At 44.4% G+C, this 12,547-nt stretch overlaps 1 protein-coding gene across 3 annotated transcripts in view; it reads left to right on the top strand.

Annotated features, from left to right (window-relative positions):
• The first annotated feature begins 1,352 nt into the window (after nt 1-1,352).
• The window catches only part of MTMR10 (myotubularin related protein 10), a 61,765-nt gene continuing 50,570 nt past the window's right edge, over nt 1,353-12,547 (top strand). The window contains exons 1-2 of one of the 3 annotated variants that reach the window (XM_082198039.1): nt 1,353-1,491; nt 8,461-8,521. In XM_082198039.1, coding sequence (XP_082054165.1) covers nt 1,438-1,491; nt 8,461-8,521 — 115 coding nt within the window. In that variant the 5' untranslated portion in view covers nt 1,353-1,437. Of the gene's footprint in view, nt 1,492-7,574; nt 7,647-8,460; nt 8,522-12,547 lie in introns of those variants that run through there. The other 2 variants (XM_082198040.1, XM_082198041.1) reach the window with 2 other exon arrangements.

Genomic DNA, 12,547 nt, shown 5'->3' with positions numbered 1-12,547 from the left:
AACTGCACGCCTTCTTAAGACAACCCAGCAGTTAAATCAGCTGCCACTGGGCCCTTGACCACCGCAGAAAACCTCCTCCGAACAGCAGAGGGACACGGCGAGGGGCTGGTACAGTCAAACCTCGGTTTCCGAACGTCTCGACTGCCAAATGTTTTGGAAGCCGAATGCTTCCGAAAACCTGGAAGTGAATGCTTCAGTTTTCAAACTTGCCCCGGAAGTTGAACAGCTTCTGAGGCACGTTTTTCATTTTTTCCCATTGACTTTGCAGCCAGCCCGTTGATCCTCGGTTTTCGACCTTTTTGGAAGTTGAACGAACTTCTGGAACGGATTATGTTCAAAAATGGAGGTTCCACTGTATCCACAATATACAGAATGCTGCCCCAGAATCCAACAAGCCCCCTCAACGCAATCAAAAAACACTGGGAGTGTGACCTCCTAGGCTACGAAATAAACCCTACACAGTGGACTAGAGGGGAGCTGGCAGGCAGCCCTGCCCCCAACTGAGGAGGCAGAAACTTGCTTTATTTTCTGGATACATTTCCCCCTTAAATTATGGAATAATAAAACATATCATCGATGGATTTAAAATGTTTAATGCATTTTGTTAAGGTTTAATTTATTTGATGAATAAAAATAATGTCTTTTACGACCATGTAATTCAATAAATGGCTGCCTATAAAAATGAAATAATGGAAAATATAAAACCCTTATGATTATTTGGTTCAACAAATGTTTGCCCTAAAAAATTAAAATAGTTGAAAATAAAAAACCCTAAATTCAATGCATGCGTGCCTTAGCAATGTCTGCCTCGATTGAAAAGGAAAAAAACCTCACGATTATTTATTCAATAAATGTTTGCCTTTATTTTTTAAAAAAATTAAAAGGAAGCCCTACCGACGCCTCGGGGAAGGGCCGCTGGCCTCGCCCGGGTGGGGAAGGCCTCCGTTCTCGCGGAGCGACCGCGTTTGACCCTCCGCCCCACCGTCCGACACCTCCCTCCTTTCACAACGAGCGTTGCTAGGAGACGAGAGGCGAGAGGGAGGGCGGGGTGGGAGGAGAAGAAGCGGCTGCCCGCCCTCCCCCTCACGCCCCGCCCCTCGGCGTCTGGCTCGTGCTATTGGCCTTCCCCGTGAGCTGCGGCTCCTCCCCTTCCGGGGCGGGGCGCCGCGGAGCCTCTAACTCCCGCCTTGGTAGCCTTCAGAGCGGCGTGAGGATGGCGGAGGCGGAGTCAGGGGGGAGGGAGGAGCAAGCAGCGGCAGCCGACGCGACGACGGCAGCGGAGGGAGCGCGAGCGCGTGACGCCGGGGGCGTGGCTTCTCCGGCGTAGTAGCCGCCGCCGCCGCCGCGGGCGTGAGGTGGGGCCAAGAGGCGAGCCCGGAGCTCCGAGGGAGAAGGAGCGAGCGAGCGAGCGGCGAGCGGGGTCGGCCTGGCTCGGTCATGTTTCCTCTCAAGCCCCCCAAGGCCACCTTCAAGTCCTACCTCTTGCCTCAGGTAAGGCGCGCGCGCCCGGGCGGCGGCTGTTTCCCCCTCCGGAGTCCCTTCGGCTGTGAGGTGCGAGGAAGCCCCTTTCGGAGCTCCGGCTCGAGCTGGAGGGAACCGCCGCCGCCGCCGCCCTCGCCCTCCTGCTGCCGCTGCTGCACGCTGGGCTGCCCCGCGAGTCTCGGGCAGGAGCGAGGGCTCCCCCTCCACCTCCGCGGGGCCCCGTAGTAGAAGAGCGCAGCCCTTGTGTCTTGCGGGGGGGGGGGTCCTAAGCGGATGACGGACCGTCTGCAAATCCAAGAAATAACAGCGATGATAATAGGAAGCCTAGATTCATGCATGCGCGTGTTTCGATGTCGCACAATAACAATAAGTGCAATTCGAACTGAGCTCCGGGGGACTTGTTTCAGTGGGTTTCATGATTTGGTTTGGGCTTTTTTACAGCTGAAGTCACCCGCTCCTGTCTTTGCTTGGTGGGACTTGAGGAAACACTGAGTAATGCACAAGTTTAATAATAATAATAGTAAATAATAAACAACTTAATATTGCAGAAATGTAGCAGGTGGGAGAGGCTCCAGTGCAGCAGCATTCTCTGCACGTATGGAAGCTTCCTTGGCAGCAAGTCAACTCCACGGGCTGATTTCTGGGGAAACGTGTCCTGGAGCAGGGCTGTCCCCTTGCAGTCCTAATGCATTACTTTGCAAAGCGCCCACTTCCCTCCTTTCCCTTAGTGCAACTTAACTTTTGAGGAAAGTGTGTCTAGGAAACCAGCTTGCAGTCTTGTGGGATTGACTTTTGCGTTAACGTGTTTAGGATTGCTTTCTGGTAAAGAATGCTATCCTACACATGCCTCTTCTTGGAATAAGCCCCATTGGGGTTTGAGTCTGCATAGGCATGCATAGAATGGCCTTGTGTGAGGCATGCAGTTTGTTTTACTGTTTCCTCAGAAGCAAGCTCCATTGTGTTCAGTCTGTGTGGGCTTGTTGTTAATAGCCTGAAGGATCAAAGTACAGTGGTACCTCGGTTTACAAACTTAATCCGTTCCAGAAGTCCGTTCTTAAACTGAAACCATTCTTAAACCAAGGCACGCTTTCCCTGATGAGGCCTCCCGCCGGCGGTGCCCTTCCACCGTTTGGATTCCGTTCTTAGACAGAGGTAAAGTTCACAAACCAAGACACTATTTGCGGTTTTGCAGAGTTCATAAACCAAATTGTTCTTAAACTGGACTGTTCTTAAACCGAAGTACCACTGTATCACAGTCCCACTTTCCCAGAAAGTGGGCTGTGGAGATTCCAAGAAGAATTGTGCTAATAATTTTAAATACAATGTTTCTGAAATATATACAGAGCTTGATGGAAAACTCTTAATTCAAGCAATACAGTACTAAAATCATGCCAAATTTGGAAGAAAAATAGGATTGTTGGTTCTGTATCATCCCCATGAAAGTGGCAGAATAACACATTCTCTAAAAATCACAACTAACTTCTTTCTTTTCTGTAAAGCTCCAATTTTCTCCTGTAGTTAGTGAAATGGGACAGCAGCCAAATGGCTCCTTAAACCAAGGTTACAGTCGCCAAAATGGAATGTCTAGTTACAATTTTTGAGCAGGACGGCTCTAAAGTCTTGTTTTTCAAATAATGCACTGGCTGTGCTTGATTATCAGTTAAACATCTGGCTAGTTCAGGTGACAACCTTGAACTAGGTTAAGAACTTTGAGAACTGAAAGAAGAAAAATCACTTTATCCAGGGACAGTCCACATATATTCCCACCTCTTTTTCTTAATGGTGACAATCCCATTCACAATGTAAGAATATTCTTCACAACTTTGAGCACGGCCGTGGAGTAAGTGAAGACAAGCTACAACACTGCTCTTGCTCAGGCTTTACAGAAAAAGCATTTTGGTTCATGAAATTCATTCTGATTGTGCATGTAAAATATAACGGATAGAATTCTACAGGATATGGTGTGAAAACAGTCAAGATCCAATGATCCCTAGACATGCACCACCAGATGGTAGAGATGTCAGGTGCCATCCTGGCACCCAGGCATCTTCACTTGGTTGCAAATGGTCAATAGCCAGGTGCAAAATGCACCTGGTGTCTGGCTAATTTTGAGCACTGACAAGGAGCCAACAGTTGCAGGGTCAGGCAGACTGAAGCTCAGAATGAACACAGACTTTAATCTTTGAGAATTCTTGGAAAAGAAGTGATGTCCCAGCAGACTGGAGGTGTTGTTCCTATCTTCAAAATGGCGGGGGGAAACCCAGTAACTATTGACTAGTGAGCTTGACATCAAGTCCAGGAAAGGTCCTAGAACTGATAATTCAACAATCCGTGAGCACATAGAAAAGGAGGCTTTAATTACTAAAACCCAGCATGTGTTTCTCAAAAACAAGTCACGTTAGATGAATCTCATTTCTTTTTTTTGATGGAATTACAAGCTTGGTGGATCAGGGAAATGCTGTGGAAATATGGTATCTTGATTTCAGTCAGGCTTTTGACAAAATCCCCTATTAGATATTTTTTGTGAGGAAGCTGGTAAAATGAGGGTTGAACAAGGTAACTGTTAGGTGGATTTGTAGCTGATTGATTGACCAGACCCAAAGAGTACTCATTAATGGTTCCTCGTCACCCTGGAAAAAGTGACAAGTGGGGTGCCACAGGGTTCTGTCCTGGGCCTGTTGTTGTTCAACATCTTTATAAACGACTTGAATGAAGGAATTGAGGGGATGTTCATCAAATTTCCAGAAGACATCAAATTGGGATGGGGGAGCTAATGCCACAGAAGACAGAATCTGGAATCAGAATGACCTTAACAGATTGGAGAGGTGACACTAACAAAATAAATTTCAATAGGAACAAATGTCAGGTTCAGCTCTTGGGTAGGAAGACACCTGTCTTGCTAGTAGTACATGTGAAAAGTATCTAGGGGTCTTGGTGGACTGCAGTGTGATGCAGCAGCAAAAAAGCTAATGCTGTTCTAGACTGCATAAACAGAATTATAGTGTCCAGAACAAGGTAAGTAATAGTACCACTCTATTCTGCCTTGGTCAGACCACACCTGGACTACTGTGTCCAATTCCGGGCACCACAATTTAAGAAGGATATTGACAAGCTCAAACATGTGCAGAGGAGGGTGACCAAGATAATCAAGGGTCTGGAAACTAAGCGATACAAGGAGAGCTTGAAGGAGCTGGGTGTGTTTAGCCTGAAAAATAGGAGACTGAGAGGAGATACAATAGCCATCTTCAGATATCTCAAGGGCTGTCACATGGAAGTGGGAACAAGCTTGTTTTCTTCTGCTCTGGAGGGTAGGGCCCAAACCAATGGCTTAAAGTTGCAAGAAAGGAGATTCCAACTAAATCTATGGGGGGAAATTCTGTTAGTTAAGAGCTGTTTGACAGATTCCCGAGGGAGGTTGTGGACTCTCCTTCCTTGGAAGTTTTTAAGCAGAGGTTGGATGGCCCTCTGTCATGGATGCTTTAGCTGAGATTCCTGTATTGCAGGGGATTGGACTAGATGACCCTTGGGGTCCCTTGCAGCTCTACACTTCTATGATTCTTTGTCACCTCTTTTTGTGTATAATGCCTCTTTGCATATTTCCCTTTCCCCATTATTTGGCAACTAGTTTAAATATGTGGCCTTCTTATATGCTTGGCAAAATTTGTATTTCAGTGTTACAACAAGAAATAGAGTTGTCTGGCTCTCCTCAGACTATCCCTGCTTTTAAATGTCCAGTTCATAACTTGGAGGAATGGTTAATATGTTTATAGGGATTACTTTAATCACCTTTTTATCATTAGACATTCTTTGCTGTTAGCAACTACTTGCTGTTAATAGCTCAACAGGTACACAATTTTATATCACAGTATCTTGAAGTTGAATAAAACCTGCACCTGTTAAGTGCTGAAGGCACACACTCTAGCAAGACAAAAAATATCAACCCTGGAGCTACTTTAAATTGCCTTCAAAGTACAACAATTTGAGTATAACATTGCTTGTATCTTGTATTTCTTACTTATTTTTAAATTTAGCTGTTCGTTAAATGAACTTCAGCCTGGACACTGAGATCCAGCTCTGAAGTGAGAAGTGAGGTTACACTGAACCAGGCAGAAGGCTTTTTGGGGAGTCGCTCCCGTCTTCCCACTAGATGTCGAACAGATAAACAGCTATGTGATTTTTAAAAGACATCTGAAAGCAGCCCTGTTCAGGGAAGTCTTTAGTGTGATGTTGTATTGTGCTTTTACTACAGTGGTGCCTCACAAGACAAAAATAATTCGTTCCGCGAGTCTTTTCGTCTTGCGATGTTTTTCGTCTTGCGAAGCACGGTCCGTCGCAACTGCGCCTCTTCAAGCGGCTTTAAGAAAAAAGCGCAAGACGTTTTCGTCTTGCGAAGCAAGCCCATAGGGAAATTCGTCTAGCAAAGCAACGCAAAACCGAAAAACCCTTTCGTCTAGCGAGTTTTTTGTCTTGCGAGGCATTCGTCTTGCGGGGCACCACTGGTTTTGTTTGTTTGTTGGGAGGGGCTGGGGCAACCCAGTCAGATTGGCTGCTGCCTAATAGTAATAATAGTTGTTATTATTATTATTATTATTATTATTATTATTATTATTTTCTTATTTTTTATTATTATATAAAAAACTAGCCTGATTTTTTTTCTTTTTAAAATTCCTGTTTGAAGGATTAAAGTTAAAATGCTACTTGATTCATGTTACTGAGAGATCTGAGGTTAATTTTTTTGGTACATCTAACTCTGATACAGGGACGCGGGTGGCGCTGTGGGCTAAAGCCTCAGCGCCTAGGGCTTGCCGATCGAAAGGTCGGCGGTTCGAATCCCCGCGGCGGGGTGCGCTCCCGCTGCTCGGTCCCAGCGCCTGCCCACCTAGCAGTTCGAAAGCACCCCCGGGGGCAAGTAGATAAATAGGTACCGCTTACCAGCGGGAAGGTAAACGGCGTTCCGTGTGCGGCTCTGGCTCGCCAGAGCAGCGTTGTCACACTGGCCACGTGACCCGGAAGTGTCCCCGGACAGCGCTGGCCCCCGGCCAATAGATGTGAGATGGGCGCACAAACCCCAGAGTCTGTCAAGACTGGCCCGCTCGGGCAGGGGTACCTTTACCTTTACCTTTACCTAACTCTGATACAGCCAATTTAAACTGTATTTTAAACAGGAGCTTTTTAGCAAATGTGAAATACCCTGCTTTCAAAACTGATTTGCCATTAAACTTAAAAGTTGACTTCCTGAAGCAAAAAGGTGTTGGTTAGTGAAATTAAAGGGCTGGGAGAAGTTACTATTTTTTCAACGTAACATCAGATAAATTGGTGAGTAAAGAAAAAACCCTTGGGGTGGGGGTTGCTCATTTTTAAATAGGGTGAGTCCTGTTTCATACATGCATGGATGGACACAACCAGAAAATGAATGGAAAAAGAAAAGCTGACACATACGTCTGTCAAACCTGCTTACCTACTTTCCCACCCTTAGGAGTGAACCAAAGTCTTCAACAGGGAGGGGATGTTAGCTCCCTTGCCTCTATCACATAGAGAGGGCCCTGGCAGTGTGCTTCATCTGCCTCTGTCTCATGAGTTCTGTTGCATGAGACAAAAGGCCAGTGTAGTTCAACTTAGTTCAACCAGATGATCTGGGAAGCGCCCCCCCCCCCAGCATAGAATTATAGAGTTGGAAGAGGCCACAAGGGCCATCGAGTCCAACCCCCTGCCAAGCAGGAAACACCATCAGAGCACTCCTGACATATGGTTGTCAAGCCTCTGCTTAAAGACCTCCAAAGAAGGAGACTCCACCACACTCCTTGGCAGCAAATTCCACGGTCGAACAGCTCTTACTGTCAGGAAGTTCTTCCTAATGTTTAGGTGGAATCTTCTTTCTTGTAGTTTGGAGCATGAAGGCAATAGCCCCCTTTTTCTATTGTTTTCCCGCAAATGGCATTCAGTTGCATGCTGCCTCTGAATTGTATGGTACACATAGCAATGCCATTCCCTGGAACTCACTCTCATGATGCCATCTCTTCCTGGCAGATGATAGATCTTGTGGAATATTGTTTCTAATTTTGCACCATGTGACAACACCATGTTGCTGTGGCAGAGCTTCTGATGAAAACTCCCCTGATATCACAAAAAATTGAATTCTGCCAATTACCCATTCCTGGATCAAGGTTAACCATCGTAATTACTTTTTTTAAAAAAAAAAATCTGTGTCCCACTTCTTGACATAAAGCTTCTTCTTTTCTCCATTGTGTTGCTAATCAAAATTATTTGTTTTCCTTTTGGCCAAGCACAATTGAAATGCATTTGCTTACATTTTTACTCAGTTTTGGAATTAAGCTTTTTTAAAAGATAGATTTTTTAAAATCCTTGTAAGAACTGTGGAAGAAAATGCAAAGAAATAGAACATGTGACTAAAAACAGCATGCCAAAAAATCCCAGTAAAAGTGAGGCTGTTCCAAAGGGCTTACACCCTCTTCTTATGCCTGAGAAAGTTTTTTTTAAATCTTCATGGCATGCTTTATGCTGCAGCAAGGTGTCCAGGAGGGTTTCTCACAGTTGCAGCATGTGCAGTTGCACATGCAAAGTTGATAAGACTTTACTTCCCATATTAACCCACTTGCATAGAAGCCAGTTGTTCTGATACTGCAGATAGTTGCCAGCCTTGTTGAAAGCATAGTGTTTATACAGCAGCGGTCATGCACTGTATTTGCTACAGACAGTTATGTCTGTGCCATAACAGTCTCAAATTGAGAGCTAAGAGCGGCTACCTTTGTTTCTTTTATCTTTCTTTAATATCCCCTCTCCTTCTCTTCATTTGCTGTCTCTCTTGGTCCTTTTCATCTTTCTGCACGCGCACACACAGAACGAGAGAGAGCTATGGGTTAGGTTAGAATATGTACTGTATTTCAGACTAGGATTCTACAAGCAATTTAGATTAGTTCATGTATATTACATCTCTCTTTTATCACTATTGTGTTTCAGACTGAAGACAAGATAGCACCGGAGCCTAGACTTAAAAAATTGGAGCCAGTTCTTTTGCCAGGTAAGCATTCTTTCTGTTGCTGTGTTTTGGGGCCCATATGGGTATATGCAGGAACATGTTTGTCAATCTTTAAGATACCTCTTCCTTATTCTGACATCTGATCCTGTTCTACTCGGTGTTAGAAACTGGGGTAAAAAGGCTATTTGCCCCAACCTGAGCACTAAAATAGTATGTCTAGTTGCATTTTTAAAAAATTCAGCAATACTTTTTATTTGTTTGTTTTATTCAAACATTCATTCAGCCTTTATTGGCATAATTTAGACAATAAAATCATAAGAGAGAGAAATCATGCATGAAACATTGGTAACCCAGACATACTAAACATATAAGACGTATAAAAGACTCAGTAGCCACCATAAAGTAAAATCAAGTAGTTTTAAATTTGACTTTAAAAATCTTGGCTAAATATCCTGAATAATGTTGAAGAGAGGGCAACCCAAAATTATATGGTACAGTGGTGCCTCGCAAGACGAAATTAATTCGTTCTGCAAGTCTCTTCGTCTTGCGAGTTTTTCGTCTTGCGATGCACGGTTTCCCATAGGAATGCATTGAAAATCAATTAATGCGTTCCTATGGAAACCGCCTTCAGACTAGGTCCGGGGACAGTCTGTCCCCGACCTCTTCTGAGGGCGGGGGGGGGGCAAGGGCTTTTCTTCCCACCCCCAGCATTTTAAAAAACCCCGGGACAGCGGAGGACTTCTCCGCTGTCCGGGGCGATCTTAAAATGCTGGCGGGCGGCATTTTAAAATCGCCCCGGGACAGCGGAGGACTTCTCCGCTGTCCGGGGCGATTTAAAAGCCCCTGGGAAGGCAGGCAGGGGGGACAAAGACTTTTGCCCCCCGCCAGCCTTCAGAAGAGGTCCTGGACCTCTTCTGAAGGCGGGCGGGGGGCGAAAGTCTTTGCTCCCCCCCTGCCTTCAAAAGCTGTCCTGGACAGGCTTCGTGGACCTCTCCCGCTGCTTGCGGAGAGTTGCCAGCATGCCGAAGCCGAAGATCAGCGCGCCCAGGCTTCGCGGCCCCGCCACCCGGCTTCGGAGCATCATTCCGAAGCCGGGCGGCGGTGGGAGGTGTTCCCGCCCCGCCGCCAGGCTTCGGAGGAGGTCCGAGGACAGTGGGGAAGACGCGCTGCGCTTCCCCGCTGTCCCGGAGATTTCCCTATGGGCTGTCGTCTTGCAAAGTAAGCCCATAGGGAAATTCGTTTTGCGAAGCGCCTCCAAAACGGAAAATCCTTTCGTCTAGCGGGTTTTCCGTCTTGCGAGGCGTTCGTCTTGCGGGGTACCACTGTATATTGTATCTGGTGTATTCATACCACAAGAGCAAAGTCTATTCTGGAAGGGTATTTTTTGGAACGTTCCAGACAGTACAAAGGGGGGGTGTTTGAATGGGCTAACAAAAAAAGCTTTATGATACAAAGGGGTGTCTAAATTATAAAAGTAGTGGGGTATCTTTCCATGACAAGGCTGCAAACCTGAGTAAGCAGATGTACATACAGAGGGCTGAATAGGATAGTCTTCATGATCTAACAGCCTCTGCTTAATGAGAGAGCAAATATGTAACTCACCCAGTAAGAGGAGAGAATCTATTGCAATCCCTATTTGTTTTACTTTAAAGGTAATTGCAGAAAACACGTAAAATTATGTGAATCTCTCAGTAAATAAGTTAGGCTTTCAGAGTGTGTACTAAAATGCATTTTTAACCACATTTAAAAGTCATGACTCAACCCCTAGATTTTAAGAGATGCTGACCTAGCTCAGTACATATTGTTAAAAGAAGGATGCCTTATAACCCTCAACTTTGCTATTAAAGTCTATTATCCATAAGGGCAGAAACTGATCAATCTTTATTGTGGTCAAAGACCAGACAGCAAAATTAACAGCAGCAACGTACGCTTCATCAGCATCAAGTGGCGGATGTAATTAAAAATTCCCTATAAACATGTTTATGTTAAAAAATAACACTCCTTCAACTAAAATTTGTGTTCCAAAGTTTAAAATCAGTGCTCATTCGTCAGCCATCACTGTCACCACACTATCTTGTCCTTGTTGCCATAGAACAGAATTTTGTGACAGGCCTGGTGATATTCAGATAGTTGTCGGCAAGAAAGTATTTAATATAGGTTTCTTCAGAGCGGCCAGGTAATTTTCTTAATAATGGCAAAATTAGCTCTCTTCAGGTATCACGATACAAAGGGTGGTATAGTCTCAGTCTCAGTCAGTTTTATTGCACACAGCCAAAGGCTGCCGCAATGTACACAGAATTATTTGACAATTAAAAGAAAATATACTGAATTGGTAAAAAAAGACTTAAAACATTTGTATTATTAAAACATTACGTACTCTAAACAAAGCTATAAAATTACCCCAATGTACAAATAAAAACATTAAACAATAAGATAAAATCATCACATGGTCACTAATGTTAAAAACAGTATCAATTAATACAGTGTGCAATTTATAGTCAGAGTGTGGTGACAAAGATAGAGCATAGCCTGAGGTAGATAGATAGGATCAAATAAATTCATCTCCTTTACAGTTAATGGCTACCTTGGCTATATAATTTGCTCTAATTTTCCTAGCAGCAGTTGCAAAAAGTGCTACCCGCCAGGTCACATACTTATCTGTGCCTGCAAGGAGATATAACATCATGTCAAGGGGGTTCTGGTCAGGGGACCCTGTCATTAGAGGTACCAAAAATCTTTTCCTTGCGTCATTATATAACGAACAGTGCAAGATATAATGCATAAGGTCCTCTACTTCAGAACATCCCCTAATGCAAACACGTTCGTTTTTTTGTATGCCTCTGTGTCTCCCATCTCTATAAGCAGAGCTTATTGTATTTAGTCGTAGCTCTGTAAAAGCTTTTCGAAGCTGTGCAAAAGTCAAATCATTAAAATAAGATATGTGTTCATTGACCTCTCTAAGTTTAAAATACAATGGGGCTCATGTAGATTTGCACATAGAGTTTAGATCCGTATTTGCTGCTCATGTATTGTGTGGGAAGGGGCCAGAAATTCATGGTAGAGCACCTGTATGTAAATGGTCCCAGGTTCAGTCTGCAGAAGGGGCTGGAAATGCATCCTTTCTGAAACTGTAGAGAGCAGCTGCCTGTCGTTCTGAACAATACTGAGCTAGCTGGACCAGTAGTCTGCTTCAGTTGAAGGCAGCTTCCAATGATGTTGTTCCTATGTTGTCTGTACAGTACCAGTGACATGCACTCAGTCCAGGACCGCCACTGAATTGTCTAAAACTCTGTATAAAACATGTAACTATTAAATCTGTAAAAGATAACTGGCAGTGCCCCATCTGTGGGTATAGTATTCTAAAGTAACGATGGTCTCTTAATTTGACTAATTCTGTGCTGAACTTTGGTTTACAGCCCAATGGGTCTTTCTTTTATCAGTCAGAAGCACAGAGAGATGCTGGCTTGTCCTGCACGCAGCTCAACTGCATTCTACCATAGTCGTTGCACAAAGCTTAGTTTTCCACACTTCATGATTTATTGGTATTTGAGATTTCTCCACACTTGGCAACGGACTTGCTGTTTCAACCTACTTGCAGGGTAGGAATAGTTGTCATGAACTGCAGAGAACATAAATAAATATAATACAGGAGGCGGCACACTGGCCCCCCTTCCCCCCGGGAGCTGTTCCCAGATTATTTAAGCATACATTGCAAACAGATAAAGCAACCTCCTCTGCTTACAAGCTTAAAAGTGCCTCAGATCCAAGTTATCAGAATTCAGTTTTCCAATTAAAATAACAGCATAACTTTCGGTGTGTGTTTTCACTGAAGCTTTGACCCATGGAATATTTTTGTGAAACATTCTAAAACTGCAAGCAACATGGGAGGCAGTTGCTGATGTGGGCTGAAGAATGAGTCATTATTGAGGCCAGCTGATTCTGCAAAGGACAGTCTGACTAAAGAGGAATTAGAATGTCACATCAGAAAACAGAGAATTTAAGTGTGGGGGGACTGAAGATTGATATACTGTTAGGATATATAGTGAATATTTTGCATTCTCTGTATAG

The sequence above is a fragment of the Podarcis vaucheri genome, assembly GCF_965113315.1.
Source record: "Podarcis vaucheri genome assembly, chromosome: 14".
Classification (NCBI taxonomy): domain Eukaryota; kingdom Metazoa; phylum Chordata; class Lepidosauria; order Squamata; family Lacertidae; genus Podarcis; species Podarcis vaucheri.
This window is presented reverse-complemented; position numbering and strand designations above follow the sequence as displayed.